This window comes from Malania oleifera, chromosome 8 (genome assembly GCF_029873635.1).
Source record: "Malania oleifera isolate guangnan ecotype guangnan chromosome 8, ASM2987363v1, whole genome shotgun sequence".
Lineage (NCBI taxonomy): Eukaryota > Viridiplantae > Streptophyta > Magnoliopsida > Santalales > Ximeniaceae > Malania > Malania oleifera.
Window position 1 is genome coordinate 15,498,867 of NC_080424.1, and position 23,042 is coordinate 15,521,908.

General features: G+C 37.5%; 2 protein-coding genes across 3 annotated transcripts; one reads left to right on the plus strand and one right to left on the minus strand.

The window, feature by feature from the left end:
- The first annotated feature begins 4,788 nt into the window (after window positions 1-4,788).
- On the plus strand, window positions 4,789-12,837 carry LOC131161264 (uncharacterized). 2 transcript variants are annotated; one of them, XM_058116906.1, is made up of 11 exons: window positions 4,789-4,930; window positions 5,063-5,178; window positions 5,313-7,251; window positions 7,325-7,771; window positions 7,854-8,216; window positions 8,514-8,582; window positions 8,661-9,341; window positions 9,476-9,520; window positions 9,599-11,542; window positions 12,005-12,292; window positions 12,399-12,837. In XM_058116906.1, the coding sequence occupies exons 2-11, from the start codon at window positions 5,065-5,067 to the stop codon at window positions 12,665-12,667; spliced, it is 6,159 nt and encodes a 2,052-aa protein (XP_057972889.1). In that variant the 5' UTR covers window positions 4,789-4,930; window positions 5,063-5,064; the 3' UTR covers window positions 12,668-12,837. The 2 variants fall into 2 exon arrangements, with proteins under 2 accessions (XP_057972889.1, XP_057972890.1); XM_058116907.1 differs by having other exon boundaries at window positions 4,794-4,930; window positions 12,014-12,292.
- A 705-nt stretch (window positions 12,838-13,542) lies between these two features.
- LOC131161265 (cellulose synthase A catalytic subunit 2 [UDP-forming]-like) lies at window positions 13,543-22,646 on the minus strand. Its single transcript, XM_058116908.1, has 14 exons — window positions 22,099-22,646; window positions 21,126-21,321; window positions 20,793-21,028; window positions 20,572-20,674; window positions 20,288-20,471; window positions 18,818-19,084; window positions 18,374-18,719; window positions 18,020-18,157; window positions 16,755-16,880; window positions 16,456-16,668; window positions 16,093-16,366; window positions 15,528-15,724; window positions 15,078-15,428; window positions 13,543-14,566 (listed from the first exon to the last, which is right to left on the minus strand). The coding sequence occupies exons 1-14, from the start codon at window positions 22,177-22,179 to the stop codon at window positions 13,985-13,987; spliced, it is 3,294 nt and encodes a 1,097-aa protein (XP_057972891.1). The 5' UTR covers window positions 22,180-22,646; the 3' UTR covers window positions 13,543-13,984.
- Window positions 22,647-23,042: the final 396 nt, after the last annotated feature.

Here is a 23,042-nt window from a genome sequence, read left to right on the forward strand (position 1 = left end):
GCAATACTGCAACCCTCGATTACCTCCTCTCCAACTCCCTCGAGTCACCACCAGCACACATCACAAACCATTTGTCGTAAACCCTTGCAAGCGTAGCTGCCTGACTTGGTGGATTGTTTCTAGCTGCCTCACTTCCTCAAGGTCATTGTCTTGTCGTCTTCTTCTTCATGCTTGCCTCACTCAGTGGGTTGTGCCGTAGCCGCCTTATTGTGTCAAGGTCTTCTTCTTCTGCTACTGTTGCTCAAGGTGTAGTTTGCTTCTTTTTTTTTTACTTTGGTACACTGCTCCTAGAGTTCATAGAGGAATAATATTGTTGTTGTTAAAGTAATTGAATTGATGGCTTTTTTTGGATGCAAAAAGAAATATCACAATCGAACACCTTCTCCTACTTTTGATTGATTTACTAAAAAAATTTTCAAAAGCCTTAGTACAAAAAAATCATTGTACTTATGTTAAAATTTTTGGTTAAAAATAAAAAAATATTGTACCTGAACTGCCCAATACTCGGTTCTCCAAAGGATAGCCCATTTAGTTTGGTTTCAGTTTCAATTTGACTAAAGTAAAAATTGCACTTTATTAATTCGATTTTCATTCTGCTCCATTATCAAACTGAATTAAATCGATTTTGCGCCTAAGTATGGGCAATCATATATTAAATTAAATCAGAAGAGAGTACGTGTGCATGCAACATGCAAAAAACACTATACGGAGTAATGCTTTTTAACTAAAAAATGTTACTTTGTACAATGTTTTTTACTCAGTCACGTCACACCTTCAATTAAAAAATACTAGTCCATCCAACATTTTTTATTAAATATATGTTAGACGGGTTAGTGTTTTTTTTAGGCACGTCAATTTGGAAAAAAAGAAGAAGTTAAATTCAAAATATTTTTAAATAATTTATATTAAAAAATATTAAAATATGAAAAAACTCATCATATTATACTATAAAATTATAAATTAATAAACAGAATAGCTGTATCTTTTAATAGAAATTCGAGGAGTTTTTTCCCATTTTATTATTATTTTATAATAAAATATTAAAAAATACTTTATTTGGAAAAAATTTTCCAATTTTAAGGATTACGTAATCTCTCAGGTGGTCTTGCAAGATTTAAACAACGAGGGAAGTTCTTTTGCTGACACGTGAGCAAATTTCAATTCACTCCCTGCGAAAACAGAGCAACCCCCAACTTAATTCTTAGGAAGAAAAACAAAATACCTTCTTCTTCTTCTTCTTCCTCCCTCGTCATCGTCTCCAAATGCACGGTCTCCCCAAACCACAAATCCAAAATTAGGACTCTCAAGCCGCTCGCCTGCGTTGGTTACAGAGCTCTCCAGCGGGCTCTTCGTTGGCTACACCCGAATTCGCAATATTTCCGATGCGAAATGGTGTTCGACTCGCCGGAGGTTCAATTCTCAGATTCCCTGTTGGTGGTGCCTAGCTCACCCTCTCCATACCTTATCAGCAATTTACACATCATTAAAATTTTAAAAAATATACAACCCGAAGGAATTATAATGCTCCTTCTCATTTTTTTTTTGTTTTCTTTTGTTTAATTTTATAGAATTACTTTTTTTTTATTTATTATAAATTTTTATTTATCTAAGGTCAGTGACAGTTGAAAATTCTGGGTGACAAAATTTTCCGGCACTCCGTAAAATTTTCTTTTTTTCCTTTTGAACTAAGAGATTTCCCCTGCCGGAGTGCTGGAATCGGCCGTCGACTGCATCCAAGGTACATGAACAGGGTCAGGGAAGATGTGAAGTGTGAACTCCATCACCTGACTAGTGCTGGAATCGACGATGTTGCACCTGAAGCCGCATGTGAATTGCTGCCGAAGAGATTATCACAAGGATTGATGGTGAAGTTTCAGGAGCCAGAGAGTGAGAGAGAGGCTGATAGCCTTTTGGATTCTTCAAGCTCCTCTCCGTCTGTAATTATATATCTATGTCTTTGCTTGTCAACCTTTTTTTTTCTTCCTTTTATGGCATCTTTGGATTTTAATGGGACATGCAACCAAAGAAAAAAAAATAAAAAATGAAAAACAAGTGGGAATAATTATATAGGCAGTCGTTATCAAGAAGCAGTCTACTTTATTTTGTTTGAACAAAACCTGGGAGTACGTAGATACCTATTTTTTTATGGCAAAGTGAGATTTTAATGGCACAAGCAACTGAAAACCTATTTGTGTCGTGGTGTTCGTGGACGATGACGGGTGGGCAAAGAGGGGGAGCTGGACCTTCTCTCGTCGGCAGAGGAAGAGCTTTTATACCATTTAAAGGGTACTATATTTTTCTGGCTACAACGCAGGGTGTAGCTTTCACTTCGCCATCCTCGACGAGGAAGAATATTTAGGCTCGAAGAATGCAGAGGGAACAGAGGCAGGAGCTTAGGCTCCAACCCTCTTTGTGCGACCACGTGGAAGGTGGAGGGGTCAACTTGGATGAAGGTGGTGTTGGAGTCGTCGTGGGATTGCTGAGAGCTTAATGGCGGCGTTGTTGAAGCCATGAAAGAAAAAACATAGATTAAAGGAACAAAGATGGAAGAAACAGAGAATGAAAGGGAGAGAGAAGTGCAAATCTCGCAGGACTACAAGATTTGGCTGCCACGCATAGCACTCGAATTGTGTGACCGTTTAAATCTTGCTTCTTCTTTTTTTTTTTCAAAATAAAGTATTATTTAATATTTTATTAAATAATAAAATTAAAATGAGAAAAAACTAAAAAATTGAGTATGACTACTTTTTTGTCACTTTTGATGTGTTAAATAACTTTAGAGTTTTTTCCCGTTTTATTATTAAAAAGAAATAAAATATTAAATAATACTCTTATTGGGAAAAAATTTCTCAAACTGATACTCATGTAATCTCGTAGCTTGGTGTTACGAGATTTAAAAGTCCAGTGAATGAGAAGCTGATGCGTGGCATGGCAGAGCAAATCTCGCAGCACCAAGCTGCAAGATTTAAATGGCTAGCGAGTGAGAAGCTGCCACGTGGCACGATGGTAGAGCAAATCTCGTAGCATCATGCTGCGAGATTTAAGGGTCCTTATTTTCCTTCATTTTTCTTAAATAAAATCCTTCCAAAAAGGTAACATATTTTATATATATATATATATGTAGAAAGACGAAAAAAATGTCAAAAAATTATGAAACACTAAAACTAGATTCAAAAATAAAAATAAAAAAATAAAATCAGTATTTTAAATAATATTTATAAAATTAATACAAGTTAAAATTTTAATCGAATAAATGCTCATTTTTATCCTTGAATAAAAAAATAATCCTTAATATAACCCAAAAGATAAAAAATAAAATTTTTAATAGAATATAAATTATTTAATTTCAAAACTTGCTTTTTAATTAGTGACATAGGAACAATCTTATTGTACATGCACATTGACAAATAGTAAATATAATTTTTAAATGACTTTTTTTTTCAAATAATATATATATAGATAATCTTATTGTATTAAATTTAATTCCAACTTAATTAATAAAAGGATTTATTGATAAAAAAGATATTTTTAAGATTAAACATTTAAGATTTAACATATATCATATATTAAAATTACTAATTTATATTTAATTATTAATTAATTAGTAATTCGGGTAATTCAATTAACCAAATTAAAGACTCCCCATACTTGAACCGAAAATCGAATACCCAAAATTATCTAAATCTAGAACTGAACCAAACCGAACAAACTCAATTGGTTAATTCAGTTAAACTCGAATTCATTTACTCTAATGGAACAACCTACTTATAGATTACCATCTAAACAAAACAATTAATTCTATAATCAAAGGTTCATTCTATAGATTTAAAAAATATTTTTAGATTTTTAAAAAAGATTATCTATATATATTATTTGAAAAAAAAAAGTCATTCAAAAATTATATTTACTATTTGTCAATGTGCATGTACTATAAGATTGTTCCTATATGACTAATTAAAAAGCAAGTTTTGAAATTAAATAATTTATATTCTATTAAAAATTTTATTTTTTATCTTTTGGGTTATATTAAGGATTATTTTTTTTATTCAAGGATAAAAATGAGGATTTATTCGATTAAAATTTTAACTTGTATTAATTTTATAAATATTATTTAAAATACTGATTTTATTTTTATTTTTGAATCTAGTTTTAGTGTTTCATAATTTTTTGACATTTTTTTTTCTTTATATATATATATATATATATATATATATAATATGTTACCTTTTTAGAAGGATTTTATTTGAGAAAAAGAAAAAGGAAGGAAAATAAGGATCCTTAAATCTCGCAGCACGATGCTGTGAGATTTGCTCTGCCATCGTGCCACGTGTCAGCTTCTCACTCACTAGCCATTTAAATCTCGTAGTTTGGTGCTGCGAGATTTGCTCTACCACTGTGCCACGCGTCAGTTTCTCTTCATAAGCTTTTAAATCTCGCAACACTAAACTGTGAAATTACGTGAGCATCAGTTTGAGAAATTTTTTCTCAATAAGAATATTATATAATATTTTATTTTTTTTTAATAATAAATCAGGTAAAAACTCAAATAACTTACCTATTCAAGTCGGAATGGCCATAACTCTACTAAAGTGTCGCAGGCTTTAAAGCACCAATCAGATTCTTGCACGTGGCATTGTTAAAGACATGCCGTATCCGCTTATGACTACTCGCCATATCTATTCGACGCGTGTCCAGTCGAATTTACTCTGAAAGGGGCCTTTTGCCGACTTGTTCCCAGATCCATTAAAGAAGCGGGAAAGCCATTCTGATTCAAATTCAAAAAAATTTGAATTGTTTGGAACACACAAAAGAAACGTTGGAAGCAAAAAAAGACCCCTAACTGCAAATCCCTCCGTCTCTCTCCCTCCATCTCTACAAAATTTGTGTTGTTAGTTTTCTTGATGCGCCAGCGAATCAATCTCTGTCTCAGGTGCGAGATTATTCCAGTATTAATGGCTGTAGAGTTTTTACCTTGTTCGTTTTTCTGAATAATTATATTTCGTTGTTTTTCTTGGTATTTCCGTTGATATTTCTTTTCTTTTTTTCCCATGCTGTTGCGCAGAGATGGATTTCCACAGCATGAAGAGGAAAGAACTTCAAGCACTGTGCAAGAAGCACTCTATTCCTGCAAATTTGACGAATCTGGAGATGGCAAACAGACTCAGCTTGCTGTTGAAGGTGCCCATCAATCGCATCTCTCTATCTTCAAATTTTTTCGTTTTAGATCTTTCATTGCTATGATGAAAAACTTATCTTTTGTTTGATACTATTAGTCAAATTACTAGTTTACTGTGATTTTTCTTTATACACAGGAGAACGAAAATCCCATTACTCGGTTCCGATCTTGTTTAAAAAATTTGGGCGAGATCGCACATGAAAACGATTCCAAGGATGTGGCAAGGAAATTGAAGAAAGTAAGATTTAGTCCCGAGAATGATATGATTGAATTTGTGAATTTGAAAACGGACACAGGCGAGGAAAGCCCTATGGTGATGACACGGGCAGGGAGGAGGAGGAGTTGTATGTTGAAACATACTTCGGCAAAAGAGGGTCTTGTTACTGAAAATGTCAACAGTGTTGAACCCTTCAGGGGAGTTACCAATAACCCAGTTAGAACGACGAGGTCTATTGTACAAAATTCGAAGGTAGATGATGTGCCTATAGATGGGTTGCCTTTAGACAAGAAAAAGAACGCAAGAAGAGGCATGAAATCTCAAAGGACTGAAGTGAAAAATGACGATTCAAGTGATGAGCCTCCTTTAGTGGAACTGGGTAGTGATGTTGGCTTCAAGAATGCTCATTTTGAAGAGGCTGGAGGGGTGGCAAGAAGGCGATTGAGAAATGGAGAGGTTGCAGGTGACAATTCTAGAGATGGTGACAATGGGGCCTTTGTGGGCTCGAAGAAGAATCCAATGCAAAAAAGTTCAAGAAAGAGGGGGAGGAATTCAGATCATAGCGGTGAAAGCAAGACGACTGCAGGAGATGGTATAAGTTCTGAACCTGTGAAGGTATTGAGGAGATCAAAAAGAAACTTGGAAAAGGCTGAAAACTCTGAACTGTTGAGTGGACCATCGGAAAAGGGACAAATGCTGAAAATGCATACACAGCCACAGGTTACAGGGGCATCATCAGGAGTAGATAGCAAAACGGTACATGGGATAATTAGGCAAAGATGCAAAACAGTCGCCGAACTCAAGGATGATGGCATAGAACGTTTGAAACCAAATGAGGTGTCTCCCCTGAATGGACGTCTGAGGAGGTCCAGGCGCAATACGTCAATTTATAAGTCTATTGCATCCACTGCTGGAGGGATCGGAGCACATGAAACCATTGGAAGGAATAAGCCAGCAATGCAGCTGAAGAAACCTCTTCTGGAGAGAGAAGGAGAAGCTAATATGAGTGACATGCATTCAAAGGTTTTTAAAGACAATAGTCAGGACTTGAGATTGAACTCGAGTGGATTGGATGGCGTCATCAATGCCACAAGAAAGAAAAAGTCACTCAAGCGAACTCAAAAGCAGACTCAGGAAGGAGTCATTCCTGTGAATGAGAGTGGCCTGATCGTTGACAAACCACTTAAACGATCCACATGTAATGCTTCTAAACATGACCCTGTCATGCCTGCTGGTGGTAAAGCTGTCAGAAGGAAGAAGCAACAGAATAGATTGCAAATGCCAATTTTTGAAGTGGATGTTCCATCAAAGGAGAGTGGTCTGATTCCTGAAGAATCTGCAATTGTAGATGCTAAATTGTCAGCGCCTGAAGCTGCACGAAGTTTGACTAGTCTGCCTATGAGCCAAATCCAGGAAGCTCCTCTAGATATTGACGAGGGGAAACTGGGACTCTGGGGGAAATCTCATGTAAACAAGGGCAGTACTTCTATGGAGCTTTGCCCAGCCACCTCCGAGTTAGACGAAGATAAAGAATTAGGGTTGGTGAGTTTGGAGGGGACTCATACTCCAGAAAGTGTGAAATCAGTCACTGCTGGTGCAGAGCAGGAATTGCAGATCAGTGAATCCTTTGTTGCCAGAGATATGGAGAACATCTTACAGGGACATGAACAAAACTTGTGTCAAAGTGATACTCATGAGGTTGGCAGGGATGATCAGGAGCAAAGAAGAGATTTAAGTTATGATAATGTGGCTGAATTGGAACCACTAGAGCACCAATACAAATTAAGCAATGCACTTGTTTCTGATGCTGCAACTCAAGCTAGAGGTTTCTCACCAGTTCACCAATTAGATTATGTGGGTAAGTGTCTACTTGATTTTGGAGTCAAAAATCACTTCTCAATATTGTTGCTTACTTTGTGCATAACTTGTAGGTAAATCTGCTGTCACCGTTGACTGGCGGAAAGAAGTGGAAACTGAGAAAGAGTCATCAGCAGACAAACACAGCCATGTAAGTAGGGGTTTTGTGGTTGATCATGCGGCTGAAGATGATGTAACTTCTGTTCACAAGGAGCAGAACTTGGTCAAATCTGAAGAACCAAGAGGCAGTGCTGAACCAGTCATTCATGAGTCGGTAATTGGAGATCTTGCTATTGAATCTAATGAGAGTGAAGATACCCCAAGAAACTTTGAAGATGCCCCTCAAGAAGCAAGAGAAATTGGTGAGCATGATACTTCTAATAGAAAGGAAATTACTCCAATGGAGAGAGGAATTGATGAATGTGAACCAGAGGCTCCTAAAATATGGGAAACTGTTTCAGCACCACATATAACAACACCTACTAAAAGTTTCTTGCCTATTCACGAATCAGATTATCTGGGTAAGTTTGTTTATTTAATTTGGAACCATAACTCTATTCTCTCTCTTTAATGTAATAGCTTAGTTTTGCATGTTATGAGCAGGTATATCTGCTCGTAGGTTGGAACAGGGAAGAGAAACAGAAGCGAAAGAAGAGCCATCAACAGGAAAATGCATAAATTCCCGAAAAGGTTTTGTGGTTGATCATGCAGCTGAAATTAACAGAACTCCTGTTCATAAAGAACAGAACTTTGTGAAGTTCAAAGAGCAAAAAGAAGTTGCTGAACCAGATATTCATGATTCAATTGTTAAGGACGTTATTGAATTTTATGAGAGTGGAGGTACCAAGAAACATTTTGAAAATGACTCAGAAGCAAGAGGAACTGGCAAACTTAGTATTTCTGAAGGAAGAAAAATCACTCCATATAAATTGAAGGAGAGAGAACCTGAAGAATCAGGTTATGTGGGTAAGTGTGCTTATTTGATAAAGAAGGTATAGGTTTAAAGAAATTCATGGTAATGTTTTCCATTGTGGGGAAATTAGCAAGCAAAGTATGCGTGTATTTTCAGATGGAAACAAAGCTACTGTTAATATAATCAGAAAATAAGGATACGGACCATAAGTTGAATGTCCTCTTCGTTTTGCCCTTGTTGCAGCAAAATGCATGGGCACATTCACCCTTTTGAAATCTTTTAATACTTCTAACAATTGATTTTGCCTCTTGTCAAGGTCAATATCTCACTAAGATTTCTCTTGATTTCAGCTCCTCATATTGTTATTGAAGAAATGCTTTCCTGTAAGACTCCTTCCACAGATGACGAACTAGAACTAGGTCAGTTCTGACATACCTTTTTCTTAAGGCTCAAGTCTCTTGAAGTTTAGTAGTAACATTTCTTCATTTGTTTTGCAGAAGAATATCAACTTCAACATCTGTTTTCCATAACAGCCAATAATGCAAATCTTATTGAAAAAGAAGAAGCCTTTGATCACAAAGCCAAAATGAGGAATGGAGCAACGTCTGAAAGTGAGACTCCGGTGGCCAATGTTATCGTTGGAAGATTCAGTCAAGAGAGGTCTCAGAAAGTAGAGAAAATGAGTGAAAATGAACTTGAAGAAATTGTTTACAGTGCAAGTACATCACCAATTGTCAGCAAGGTTATCACTGATGAGATTCCCCAAGAAGATCAGGATGCGGGAATCTCAAGAGCAGATGGCGGTTTCTATCCTAATTTAGCAGGATTCTCCCCTGAAGAAAGTATAATTATAGAGGATGAAGTAAGTGGAGGCTTAAAGATGCAATGTCTCAAAGCTTTAGACGAAGGTAGAGGTATGGATATGCATCAGCAAGCTTTGGAGGAAGGTAGAGAGATGGATATACATCAGCTTTCTTTTGAAGAAGAAAGTACTCCAATGATTTTAGATGAGACTGATCATGATGAGGACAAAAAAATTGAAATTTCTCATGCAAAGGATGAATTTAGTGCAGATGTAATTGCAGTAGCTGTTACAGGCAGTGATACAAAAAGTGAGCATGCTGGAATAAGTCATTGTTCTGGAGGAACTGTGCCAATCACACCCATTCATGATAAAGGTGTGAGTTTATTTATTTATTTTTTTAATTGTTTGGGAGGTTAGGATTGCATGTGAATTTTCACCCAGAGGCCTTTGATTTTCATCATTGTATTTAGCTCAATATAATTGCTTATGCCTCTTTCTTTGCCACAGGCATCAGTATCAATAACAAAAAGATGTCTAATTTCCCAGAACAAGGTTTGTTTCACTACATCTCCTTTCCCAGGATTATATGACATGCATTATGATTCATCATTATTATTTCTCAACCTGCAGAATGGAACCAATTTCTAGGCCAATTTACTGAAGCAGTAGCTATGACAGATTCAACTGAAAGAGCAGATGCTTCACTTGATGCTGAAAATTGCATTTTAGATGAGTTTGCTTGTGGGAGTGTTGATGTTCTGGAGAGAGAAAATGCAAAAGGTGTGAAAAAAGAAATAAATTGTGAGAATCAAGTGGATGTTGTAAAGGAGGGAAGAGATACAGAGTCTTCTACAAAATCAGCTTCAAAGGAGTTGGAAGATGGAAAGGGGGTTAGAAGTGCAAATGCAAAGAGCTTTTTCAAGGAGGATTTAAGTCAACCTACTTTTGGAGACTGCAGTACCAAAGGAGCGGAAAAGTTAGGAGTGACTACTGATGATGATGATTATGAAGAGGAGATTGTGGAGAGAGGCTGCAGTACCAAAGGAGTGGAAAAGTTAGGAGTTACTACAGATGATGATGATTATAAAGAGGAGATTGTGGAGAGAGGATGCAGTATTGAACCTCACCGAAGCAATAATTCAGTAATTGATGATGATGCTGATATGGAAGGAATCCATAGAGAAGCCAACATGGAACGCAGTGATCATGTCATCAAGGAAGATAATGTGGAGTTCTTCCCAGAAATTGAGCTCTTTGACCACAACGGCTCTCAGGAGAGGCCTGCGCAGGTTAATTATAATTCTGATTCAGGCTTAACTGTGAGGGTTAGGAATACAACTGAAGTTTCTCATGCTGTTGAACTGGTTAAAGCTGAAGCCCAGCGCATCAAAAGAATCAATGTACAGGGGGATGAAAATGGTGGAAATATGCTACAAGTCAGTACAGTGGGAGTTGACATGATAGTTTCAGGTAGTGGAGATGAATATGGAAAGATGAATTTCAGTACTCTAAATAGTTCAACTGAGGTTGGCGCTGGAGTTTCAGAGGACATGTCTGCTGATACAGCAATAGAATTAAAGCACAAGGATGGTAAAGATGTCCTGGAGGAGTTAAAGAGCAAGGTCATGCCACAACTTGATGAACTCATTGCTTCGCATGAACATATTTCCACTGATTTTGAAGTTCCTCACAAGTTTGAGGAGAACAATTCTCACGCAACAGCAGCTAATGTCAGTACTTCACCAGAAGCCACTGCAGAGGGTTTTGGTGAATGCGTGGAGGAAGAGGAAGCGGGGAAAGCACCAATAGGTGATCACGTTGGTAATATCTGTGAAGACAAGGAAGTTGCAGTGCACAGCTCTCATATAATGGGAGCCATTAAGAGAATGGATGTGCTGAAGGAGGTGGAAAATGGAAGGACATCCTTACCGGTTAGTTTGATGGGGCTCTGTCAGGTGGTTTTAGATTACAATGATGAATCAGCGAAGATGAATGCTGGGGCTATGGATACTTCAGACAGGACCATATGTGAGGACGGTGAAGGCAGTATGGAGATACCTGATGAAGTTGCAGGGATTATGATGCGAAGTGGTGGCTTGAAACCTGGTGCTCTTCATAATCACAAAGAAGTGGACTCAGAGCTGTATGGAAGTGCCCCTATCAGTTCATTTGAACCCATCTCTAAGAATACTCATGGTGCAGATAGAAAAGGATATGTTGCAACAATTGAAGAAAATTTCAGTTTGCTGCACACTAATTTTGATGCTGAGAAGGAATATGGTCATGCTTCACTGCAACTTGCTCAACAGAATTTTGGTGATCTGTTGGTGGAAGTTTCTGATGTCAATGACAGCAAACATGATTTTATACTGGATAGTGTTTGTAAAGATGGTAGAGTAGAAGCAGATGCAGCTACTGATTCTATTGAACCAACACCTGAGTCTCCCAAGAGATTTAGCTGTGATTGTAGTTGGAACTTGCAAAAGTCTGCTGAAGTCAAATCACTTGCTGATACTTCTCCCTCCAAACCTGAAACGTGTCCTCCCTCTTTGTTGAATGTCTCATCTTCTCATGGTGAGTGTCAAGACGATCTTAACCTTCTTGTTTACCCTTATTCACTATAATTTTGTGCATGTATTTTTATAATAATGGTAAGATAAATTATCTGAAATTTGTGTTTTATCTAAATGTCTAGTAACTCTGATATAGTTGAGTGTGGTTAAAATATAGGGGAGGCATCTAAAGTATCAGAAAGGGGAACCCCTTTTGATCGGGTTTTTTAAATTGCTTCTCTATTGAGAAAAAAAAAAACCAACAAAGAGGCGAAGTGAAAATAAAAAAGAAACAGTTACATTTAAAAACTAGAAAAAAGAGTTGTTTGGGAGTGCCAAGGAGTATGTAGTGGGTGTCTACGGTGGCACAAATATAATCTACACAAGAAGGATGCCAGCAATGATATGGGTTACTGATTGTTTTTCTTTTTTTCAGCGTAGAATATCACAGCAAAATTTTTCATTGCTATTGATTTTCATCCAGGAATAACAGGACGAGGAGCCTTGGAGTTCAATGTTGAATCCAGCCTGTTCAGTGATTGGGAAATTAATTTATTCTCTGGAGGTATTGAAGGAGATGAAGTCAAGAAAACAAATTTAGAGAATTCAGAAACCAATTTTATGTGTGATCATAATGAGGATCCCAGGGAGACGGAAGAAGAAATCAAGATGCAAATTGCTGAAGGAGCAGATGTGTGTGAGGGCTTGTCAAAACCAAATCCCATGATGGCAGATCAACATGCTTCATTCTTTGATTCGGAGGCTGATATGGGTACGCGGGTCTAGTTCTGCTACACATTTATTTACCACATAATCAGGGTTGATATGATCAGAAACCATTGAAAAGTCAACTTGAGAATCTCTCTTCTTGTTTGCAGGCATTACTGCTGAAGATGCTGAGATGTTCCAACCAACATTCAAATCTCCTCAGAGAAAAAACCAAGTGTTTTCAGCTAGGAATTTGAACTCATCCATGGTGAAAGGTGGTAATATTAACAGTACTTTGAGTCCAGGTATGCCAAAGAGTTCGGCCAAGAGGCTTGACATGAAAGAGAATACACCGTACGTCAAGAAAGATCAACAGGATAGTATCACAACTGGGAAAACAAAAAAGAGGCAGGCCTTGAAGGATCTTCAAGCAAATTAGAGGTTTCTGATGAATTAATGAGCGTTCGCTCTTATGAATAGGACGTGTAACTAATTTTGTACCAGACTGAGCATATCTCATGCACAAAACAGTGATTCCAAAAGTGGCATGGTTCTAACATTTTATTCATTTTAAGCAGTTACTACCATAAATGGATTATTAAGCTGAAATGTGCTTTGTTCATAACAAAGATGGCCGTAATTCTTAAGCATGTGACTTCTAGCAAGGTCCACTCGTATACAAATTGGTAATTTGCTCTGTGATGCAGGTATAAATAGAAAAACGCTTAGGTGCCAATGGTAGTACTGTGCCCTTCACTAAAAGCGTAGGCAGCACGCATAGTCACAGTTTGAACAATATAGTTATGGTGAACAAGGTACCCCGTCATCACAAGCAATTTTTTCTCGACATACAACACAGGCACATTAGACTTTGCACCAGCCATGAGATATGACAGAGTTTAATACGTTCAATGGAGCGGGGAAGGCTTCTCTCTTTTTGATCAAAATTAATCAAAGTGTCAGCAATGATGCTATGGCTACTTGAAACAAAAATAATCTTTTCATGGGGGAGGGAAGTCGGCAAAATCATACTTCATGACATTATACGAAAATTTGAGGCCATTGCAAGGTTAAGGAAATTGTGGATTACGAACATAGGATTTGAAAGAAGAAAAAAAATCAAAATTGCTCTCTTTTAAATTAAGTTTTTATCTAAAAATAAATCATGTAATTCCATCCTCTTAAAGCAATCCAACAGTGGCAGAGGGCACTATAAATAGTGATTGTAATTTTCACTATTATTTTTATTTATTTATTTATTTATTTTCCAATTAGGACAAATTCCGGGGCAATAGTATCTAGGCTCTGAACACCTTGGTAAACATTGATATTTATTGTAAGAATGCAACCATCTCTATATTGTACAAATATATAGGGCAATCGTAGAGTTTTTCAACATCAGCAAATTTAAAGGGGTTTTTGAGTAGTCATCATACGAAGTCCCTTATTGAGAAGGGAATATAAATTATAAATAAAACTGACTATGTTCTACTGGGATTACAGATGGATCTAAATTCAATCCCTTCATCCCACAAAAACCCACGTGTATCAAAAGAATCAATGAAAAAAACTTTGCAAAACAAATACTAATGTGTCAGCTGCCAGTCCATATATCTACAAACAGCCTTAATGATTTCCTCCGCAACATGTTTTTGCCACCAATGATTCGTCCTCACATTTTTGACCTGGCGATGCAGCCCTCTGCATTTACCAAAGAGCCTATCTCCACAAATTCAAACCAACCTTCAATTGTGCCTTAGTTACAATCCAAACCACAAACTTCTAGTACTATGCCACCTTTCGACACAAATGGGTTAATTCGAACCCATAACAATGAGAGGACTGAGGCCAAAAGAATTGACCAGACCACAATAATAGTCGGAAGCTTCTCCTGTCTCCCCATTACTCCCTTGAGGAAGGGGTAAAGATGGACAATAACCCAGATGGAAAAGAAGAGCTTACCAAACAGTGGGCCCCACGACTCGTAACCATTATTAATCGCATCTGAAACCCCGGCTATCACGCCAATTATGTTTATGATCAACAATGTCAAGGGTGGAATTAACAAAGAAGTCCATTTAAAGAGGTAGAGCTCAGAGAACTCTCCATCATCTCCTCCTTTGGATGTAACCGTGAAGTTTGTGCTGACCCCAGCCAACACCTTAAGCAGGCCCTGGAAGAGGGCAAATAGGTGTGATGAAACACCTCCAATCACCCAGAACTGTTCATTTCTCCACCAGTCATCTATACCAACACCTCCCCACTGCATCTCTAGAATACCTGTTGCAGCTATAGATATGAAGAGGGCCATGAACACGATACTTGCGTAGTTGCTAATCTGCACATAAGACAAAATAATCATCATCAGCTGAAAGCCTCGACTAACAGAAAATCAACTTGAATACCAGCTCACATCTCAGACTTTCCAAAGCGTATGTATAATGTTAAAAAGGGTTCTATGTGAATATATAATTTCAAGAAACGGTGGCAGGATGAGGAGCTCTTGAAACTACACCCCATCAAATTTGCATGATTATCAGGATAAGATAATGCTGGGCTTCTCCATGAACCATGGGACCATAATCGTTGACATTAAGAAATTTTGACAATGTTGGACAAATTTATTTCCACATATTTTTCCTGGCCTTGGGTTACAGATGTGTCAAGCTTTGGCACTGGGTATATGACCACAGCCACACCCCATCTATGGGCTGTTTCCACAATTGCACTCGAGCAATGTTACAAATGGGCCAAGACAGACACTCATTTCAAAAAAAAAAAACAAGAACAAACCATGTAACTGTCCTGTGAGAAAATAATATTCTAGAATGACGAGTAACTAGGATTACCTCAGGGACAATGAACTTCCCAGTAAGGAGGCAGAAAGCCGGCAAGGTACAGTATGCAATCAATGGAATGGATGTCAAGGGATAAACAACCGAATTAATGTATGAAAATCGCTCCAGCCACTTTAAACCGCATCCATACCCATACCATATGGGACAGTGCCGGCTAAAGAAAATCTCAACCGACCCCAATGCCCATCGCAGCACCTGGTGCAGACGATCAGAAAGATTTATAGGAGCAGACCCCTTAAATGCAGGTCTTTTGGGTATGCAGTACACAGATCGCCAGCCATGACAGTGCATCTTGAAACCTGTGAGGATATCCTCTGTGACAGAGCCATATATCCACCCAACCTGGTTCAGAAGTGTACTTTAGAAAACAAGGCAACAAGGTAAACTAACACCAGAGAAAGCTCCGAAAGCTCTGAACTGCAAAATTTAAGGTATGCACACCTCTTTACCCCATTCTGTTTTATCTTCATATCCACAACTAATGACATGTATGGCCTCTTTCAGAAGTAATGCAGAAGTTGCGTCTTTGGGAACTCCGCCTTCTTCTAGAAGTGTCGAAGCTATGAAAACTGGAGACTGTCCAAATTTCTTTTCAAATTTTACTTGCGGCATAAGAGATGATTTTTCATTATCTATTCCTGCCATGAAGATTTCAAAAACTACTCAAAATGGATTGGATTTCAAAGGTAACACAAGCAATAAATTCAGGTGAGCTAAAGATAATAAATGTTTGAAATTATAGTAGTATGCGCACACAAGGAAAAGTTCTAAGGTTGTGTCGGGGAACATTGATTTCAGGCATTAGATCTGGATTTGTGTGGATTTGATGAAACCCAATACAATTTTTTGCACTGTGCTTTGTCCCAGTTCATGTAAAACCAAATCTAAGGCCGAACTTCAAGCTCCTAAACACAGGGTAAGTGGATGGAGCTTTTCCCACCACCATGAAAATCTCTGTAAAAATTTGCAAATATTACATAATCAGAGCTGAAAAGTCATCCCTTACCTTCAATTCCCTCCTCAATATCTTCAAGTGCATGAATTTGTTTTGAGGCCTCTTTGTTTTTCATCTTTTTCTTCTTTTCATTTGTCTTAGTTTTCCTGCTCTTCTTCCTGGATCCACAGCAACAGCAGCACCATTTTGGCCAACAGTTGCATGTTTTTCTCGGAGGTTTCTTTTTCATAGGTGCATCATAGCCATAAAGAGCCTGCCTCCGGAAGACACAACCTGTTCCAACATAAATTGGTCCTTGGATCCCATCAAGTCCTTTCATATTGACCTGTTCACAATAGGGAGAAAAAGATGAGTGTTTCCAAATGATTACAGTCATTATCTATAGATAACTTATTAAGAAGGTCATCTGCTTACATCAAAGAACACAACATTGCGATTAGAATATCTATCATGACGATCAATCCCGTCAAACCTTTGAGGAAACTGCACATAGCAGATTTTCTTCCCTGATGTGGGGTCCATCATGAAGCACATAGCCTCGCGTAGTGCCTTACTGTTGTTTATATAGTGATCACAATCGACATTCAGAAGGTAAGGAGCATTTGAGATGATCGCTGAGACTCGCACCTTCAAGTATCAACAAAACAGTCACAAATGATTGGAGGGGAAAAAACTCGCTGATAGAGGGGTTGGTTGGAGGGAAAGAGAAATACCAGAGCATTCATGGCACCAGCTTTTTTGTGGTGTTCAAATCCTGGTCTCTTCTCACGAGAAACATAGACCAAACGAGGTAACTCATTTCCTTCTACATCACGGACACCATTATGACCAAGGAACACCTGTTTGAAGATAGACAATAATGAAAGGAAACAAACTTGCTGTTATTAAAACACATATAAGTTCAGGGAACGTCATTAGACCTAAAAACATACATAATCACTCCCTGAAAGCCAAGGCATGTACTTTTGTAACATATATATATATATACACATGTAGGTATGTATATATATGTATGCATGTAGGTATGTATATATATATGTATGTATGTATGTATGCATGCATGTATATACTTGATACATTAAACCTGCTACTCCTTAAGGGGACCAACTACAAATTTGAGAAAGAAAATAATTATAATAATAATAAAAAATTGTAAAACAGAGAGTACAAGACATAAGCAAGCTTGGTGCATATATATATGTATGTATGTATGTATGTATATATATGTATGTATGTATGTATGCATGCATGCATGTATGTATATACATATACTTGATACATTAAACCTGCTACTCCTTAAGGGGACCAACTACAAAATTGAGAAAGAAAATAATTATAATAATAATAAAAAATTGTAAAACAGACAGTACAAGAAATAAGCAAGCTTGGTGCATATATATATATATATATGTAGGTATGTATATATATGTATGTATGTATGTATGTATATATATGTATGTATGTATGTATGCATGCATGCATGTATGTATATACATATACTTGATACATTAAACCTGCTACTCCTTAAGGGGACCAACTACAAAATTGAGAAAGAAAATAATTATAATAATAATAAAAAATTGTAAAACAGACAGTACAAGAAATAAGCAAGCTTGGTGCATATATATATATATATATATGTAGGTATGTATATATATGTATGTATGTATGTATGTATATATATGTATGTATGTATGTATGTATGCATGCATGCATGTATGTATATACATATACTTGATACATTAAACCTGCTACTCCTTAAGGGGACCAACTACAAAATTGAGAAAGAAAATAATTATAATAATAATAATAAAAAATTGTAAAACAGACAGTACAAGAAATAAGCAAGCTTGGTGCTGTTTTAACATGCCTAAGTTCAATGAATGTCATTTAACCTAAAAAACTTGCAAACCTACAAACCTACAGAAGCACTCACTGAAAGAAGGAAAGAATGGAACAAAGGAAAAGAGTCCATTACCTGAATCATTCCTGGGTGGTCTCTGACATTGTTCCCTGGCCATGGAGTCCCATCCTGCATTGTCCAACCCTCCTCAGGAACTTTCTGTGCTGTGGAAACCAACCCATTTATCCGAACTTTAAATTCTTCGTATTCCCTCTGTAACCAAAGAAGTATATAATCAGACCATTTTTCAGAAGCTATCACAAAATCTTCACCACTAGAATCACCATGATGTATTTCAAAATAATAATATATTAATAACAATAAAGAAAACATATCAAATATTGTCATTCAACATAATTCCAAGTTCAGGACATTTTTAGGTGCACTACACACTGATTGGGATAAAACAAAAACACAACAGTTGCAAACCTTCATTGCACGGCGTTCCCTAACAAATTCAGGATGTACTTTGTCCTTCAGATAGTCAACCTTCTGTGCAAAATACCACTCTGGTGCCCTAGGTTCGATATTGTACTTTTTACAGAAGGGCACCCATTTCCTTGCAAACTCAGATGTTTCAGAAAGGGCTTCAAAAGTGAGCATGGCTGCACCATCATCTGAGACATAGCATGCAACTTTCTCAACTGGATAATCCACAGCAAGGATGGATAGAACTGTGTTTGCAGTGATAAGAGGCGGCTCTTTCATAGGATCAACTGTACTCACAAATATGTCTACATGAGCTAACTCAGATGGCTTCCCTTCTTTCTCGTACCTGAAAGAAAATTTTAAAACACAACAGCTAAGCTTAACACACACATACAGAGAGAGAGAGAGAGAGAGAGAGAGAGAGAGGTGATGATGAATAGATACCTTAATGATAATCTATCCAGGTATGTTTCTCGCTCAATTGGGTACCATTTCGGAAATTGATCCAATATCCATGACACAGCGAACCATATTTCACAAATGACTGATGTTAACCACAACGCATAGGCATCATGGACTGGATGGAGGATTCTATAGTGGAAAAAGAAGCCTAAAATTACAAGCCGGAGTATAATTATCAATCTGTACGGGTTTATCTTGCTTGAAGGAATTGGTAACTTCCTTGAAAGTGGCTGCCTGCCTTCATCCATCCTTCAATGAAAAACAATAATGATTAATAAATGAAACTAAAACAGAAGATGGTAAGTTTATTTCAGAAAGCTGTTGATAATTCAAGACAATATGCCTTCACGGAAGACCAACAGTTCTGCTGCATATAAATTAAGTTCATAGTTGCACCGCAGATTTTCAGCTATCTTACTTGTTTTATTATTTTAAAATCCACTCTAGCCATCTTTTTTGTTAATCTCTGATAACGTTTATAACTTGAAATCTTACGCTTGACAGCTTTACCATTTTAGTAACATATATGTGGTTTTGAGTTCTATTATTCATAGTTCTAGGGTATTCATATTCTCTAGAAGAACTGAACTCCACATTTTATCACTTAAGACATGGAATTCAGCCAAAATCCAATTTATTTGCTTTTGCATTATGCCAGCAATACTTGTCTGCCAGAAGAAAAATCCACTGATACTCAAACAAAGCATTGGCATATGTTCCTAATGGAAATAAACCAATTTTCTCTATTTTAATGTGGGATTAGAATAAAATCATTTTCTTTTCCATTTTATGGCATTTTAAAAGGTGCCCATTTTTATTTTCTTTACAGAATTTCCCATCTAATGCTAATTCAGCTTTACACCTGTGACGCATTAATTATCATCTTGTAGCAGTGCATTTTCTTACTAATCTTCCAACTTTTGCTCCCCATGTCATGCAATAAACTATATATTTCTTCATTTCTAACAGAAAGAAAAGGATCAATCAAAATATAACCCAAGAAAACCAAATAAATAACTTCAATCCATTGAAGCATCCAGCAACCTATTTTAGTTTTGGCTAGCATTGATATGAAAGCAAAATAGGTAACTGATACTTTCTAATTAGTCCTCATCATGAAGGGAAATCACTAGTTCATAGGATTATTGGATTTTGCAATTCCTTTCAACAGAGAGGATATGCTTGAAATAATATGTAAGCAATGTCATGTCAATGGCAATTAATTTTATTAATACTATTCCAACACCTACCTCAAGGTGAAGCAGAGAAAGGATATTGTGATTAGTAAAATAATAACAGCAAGAGAAATCAATTAGATTAGCCATTGAGATAACCATGCTCATTCCTGTGGTTAAAATTCTTGTAAAATAGTCACATACCACCAAGGGAACTGAGAACTTTCAAGAGAAAACCCAGGATATGATATTTTGAAAGGTTGAGGTATACACTTACTTGGGTAAATCAGGATCATCCAGTTCATCTCCATCATAACCACCACCATCTCCTCCTTGGTGCTTAACCACCTGAAGTTTATCATTCTGCCTTTTTTTCCATTCCTCCACGCGGTCCTTCCATGTGACACTCCCATAGCCATATACTGCTAAATCTTTCTTGGGATCCATAGGTCTAGGTTGCACTGTAACATTAATATAAGTAACGTTAAGAAATTTAACCCTTGTTTCATAAAGGTGAGCAGGATCAAGAAAATAAAGTGTAATTCAGTTTAATCAACTTACGAGACATGGTAGAATCAGGAAATGGCATAGGATGGACCCGTTTTCCACGACCCAAAAATGGGGGGATGATAAGAGCATGCTTATCAGAAGAAATCCCAACATCCTTCATAAAAAAATTCCTTATTATGATACATGCTATCTCCCAATATGATCCCGGAAGGAACAAAAATCAACAATATGATCTTGGAGGGAACCCAAAAAAAAAGTCATAATCAACTCACCTCTTGTCCATAGGTCAGAAGAGGGATATCTGGATTAATGGAAGAGGAATCCAACTCTGAAGGAACACTTATGCCAGGAGCATTAACATGTGAACCGCGGCCAATGTTAAGGCGAGTAGAGAGCACTGCCTCAGCAATATGCCGAGGGTCACTCTTGTCAATGCCTGCATAATCAAACTCATTCTCCAAATCATCAGTATCATCCTCATCCTCATCACCTTCGACCCTGGGACTGCCTGGAAACAGGGTTCAAAATGTGTCATAATTTGTTTTTATTTTCTTAAAAAACACACTGCAGTTGTCAAAATGAAGCCAAAAGAGAAAGAATCTTGCCTTTGATGCGCTTGTATCTGGTTTTGCACTGAGGACAGGCCTGATTGCCCTCTCTTCTTTCATATTCATAGCAAGTTCTGCAAACTGGGAATGCACATTCATTGCAAGCAACAAATGGCTCGCCACCCACAGAAATCTCGATTTCATCCCCACAAATCTGGCATATCTGGCCGCTCAGCTCTTTCACAGAGTTCAACTGTAATACACAGAAGCCATGGTCGCTTCAGTTATCATCAGATCAAGAAAGTTGGAAGTGTTTGATTTTGCTCTTAACTATTGTTTCACCGACGGGGGAAAAGTTAATACAGATGAAGTTAAAACATTGCAATGCATTGATTTTGCTTCAAAGATCAGCTCTAAACTCTAGAAACAAAGATCAGAAAAAGAGACGCAATTTATGAAGCAAATCTAGCCCTTACATTACACTACTGCATCCAAGAAAAACTGCAAAATTTGCAGAAAATAGATTTCACTTCCAAGCAGACAACAGTACAAAGTTCCGATGCAATTCACAGTATTTGTAAGCGAAAAAATAGATATCAACAATGAAAGCTTAGAATTCTAAGCTGGGGACAAAAAAATTTCAGAATCAAGTACCAATTGTGACACTGTGAACCGAAGGAAATAACAAACACCCAGAAAAAAAAAAAAAAAAAAAAACTAAAGCAAAAAAAAAAAAAAAATAGCAATAAAAATAAAGAAAAATAGAAGGAAAAGGCCAATGCAATTACACACGGATCTAACCAATGTCTTAAGAACTTAAAAACAAAGCATAGACGCATCCACAAATACTCAGAACCAAAAAATGAGGAAGATAAATGGATTCAGGGGCAAGGAAAGATTAAAAAACCGTCATCTTGAGGGCTAAAGCTCGCCCAAAATCTTCAAAATTCACAAAAAGAGGAGGCCAAAAACGATTTCAATGGAAATGCAGAAGGCAAAAAGGCCAGGTAGAGATTTTGAGGGCACTTACTCGTCCAATCTCATCAGCATTGATTAGAACAAACTCGTTCCTGTTATGCGAACCGGCAATAAGCCGCCCTTTGGTATCCATCGAAACTCTTCAAATCCAAACCGCACACACCAACAACCCCCCAAATCCTTCAAATCAAGAGAAACCCAACTCACAGAACTGATCTCTCGGCCTCTCTCATCCCTCAAAACCCACAAAAAATGCAGGCTTTTTTTCTCTGCCTGCAATGCAATGTTCTATATCTTCTTCTTATTCTTCTCCTTCAGGCCACTTTCTGAGACACACCCTTCACAAGAACGCACAACCCCACATTAAAGAATGGGCGCAGACCAGGCTCGGATAAATGATTTAAAAAACACGAAAGATTAGAATAAGAATTAACAGCGTTTTACAGTAAGAGAAGAATAGGGTTTCGTGTGTGGGTTGGGGGGGTCCGTGAACTGGACCTGGGCCGATCGATGGTGGATTATTAGCTGGTGAGAGAATCAACGAGAAGGTTGATCTGAAAGAGAGAAAATTGTCGAGCGGGCTATGGAAATTTCAACGCGTAAGGCAGAAGGGACAAAGATCTAAGACTCTGGGGTTTGGCCTGTGATGGTGGGGCCCGGCGCACGACGGTGGTGGGGGCGGTCGGGATGGTGGTGGGGGGTGGGACCGGTGGCGGTGCCCCACCAGGGGCACGGTGGCGCTCGGTGGAGAGCTAAGGGTATTTTGGTAATTGGGGGTCCCAGTCCAGTCTCGGTGTTTGGCTGGTTGGCCGTGTTTGATGTGATTTGATGTCTCCCTCTCTGAGCTGTCTTCACAGTTTTGGTGTGGGCGTCAAATGTGTGTGTGAGAGAGAGAGAGAGAATAGAATAGAATACAAGTGTAGTAAAGCAGGCGAGACGCAAGCTCGTGTGACTTCTCGCGATAAATTGAAGAATTATGTCCAAACAAACATGTCA

Bases quoted from the DNA above. Each gene is read 5' to 3' on its own strand.
- LOC131161265 (XM_058116908.1), bottom strand. From the start codon at position 22,179: ATGGATACCAAAGGGCGGCTTATTGCCGGTTCGCATAACAGGAACGAG. The intron at 21,029-21,125 runs GCAAGATTCTTT...CCCTGTTTCCAG, and splicing joins CAGATACAAGCGCATCAAAG to GCAGTCCCAGGGTCGAAGGT. The intron at 16,881-18,019 runs GTAATGGACTCT...ATCTTCAAACAG, and splicing joins ACCACCCAGGAATGATTCAG to GTGTTCCTTGGTCATAATGG.
- LOC131161264 (XM_058116906.1), top strand. From the start codon at position 5,065: ATGGATTTCCACAGCATGAAGAGGAAAGAACTTCAAGCACTGTGCAAG. The intron at 9,521-9,598 runs GTTTGTTTCACT...CTCAACCTGCAG, and splicing joins GTCTAATTTCCCAGAACAAG to AATGGAACCAATTTCTAGGC. The intron at 11,543-12,004 runs GTGAGTGTCAAG...ATTTTCATCCAG, and splicing joins GAATGTCTCATCTTCTCATG to GAATAACAGGACGAGGAGCC.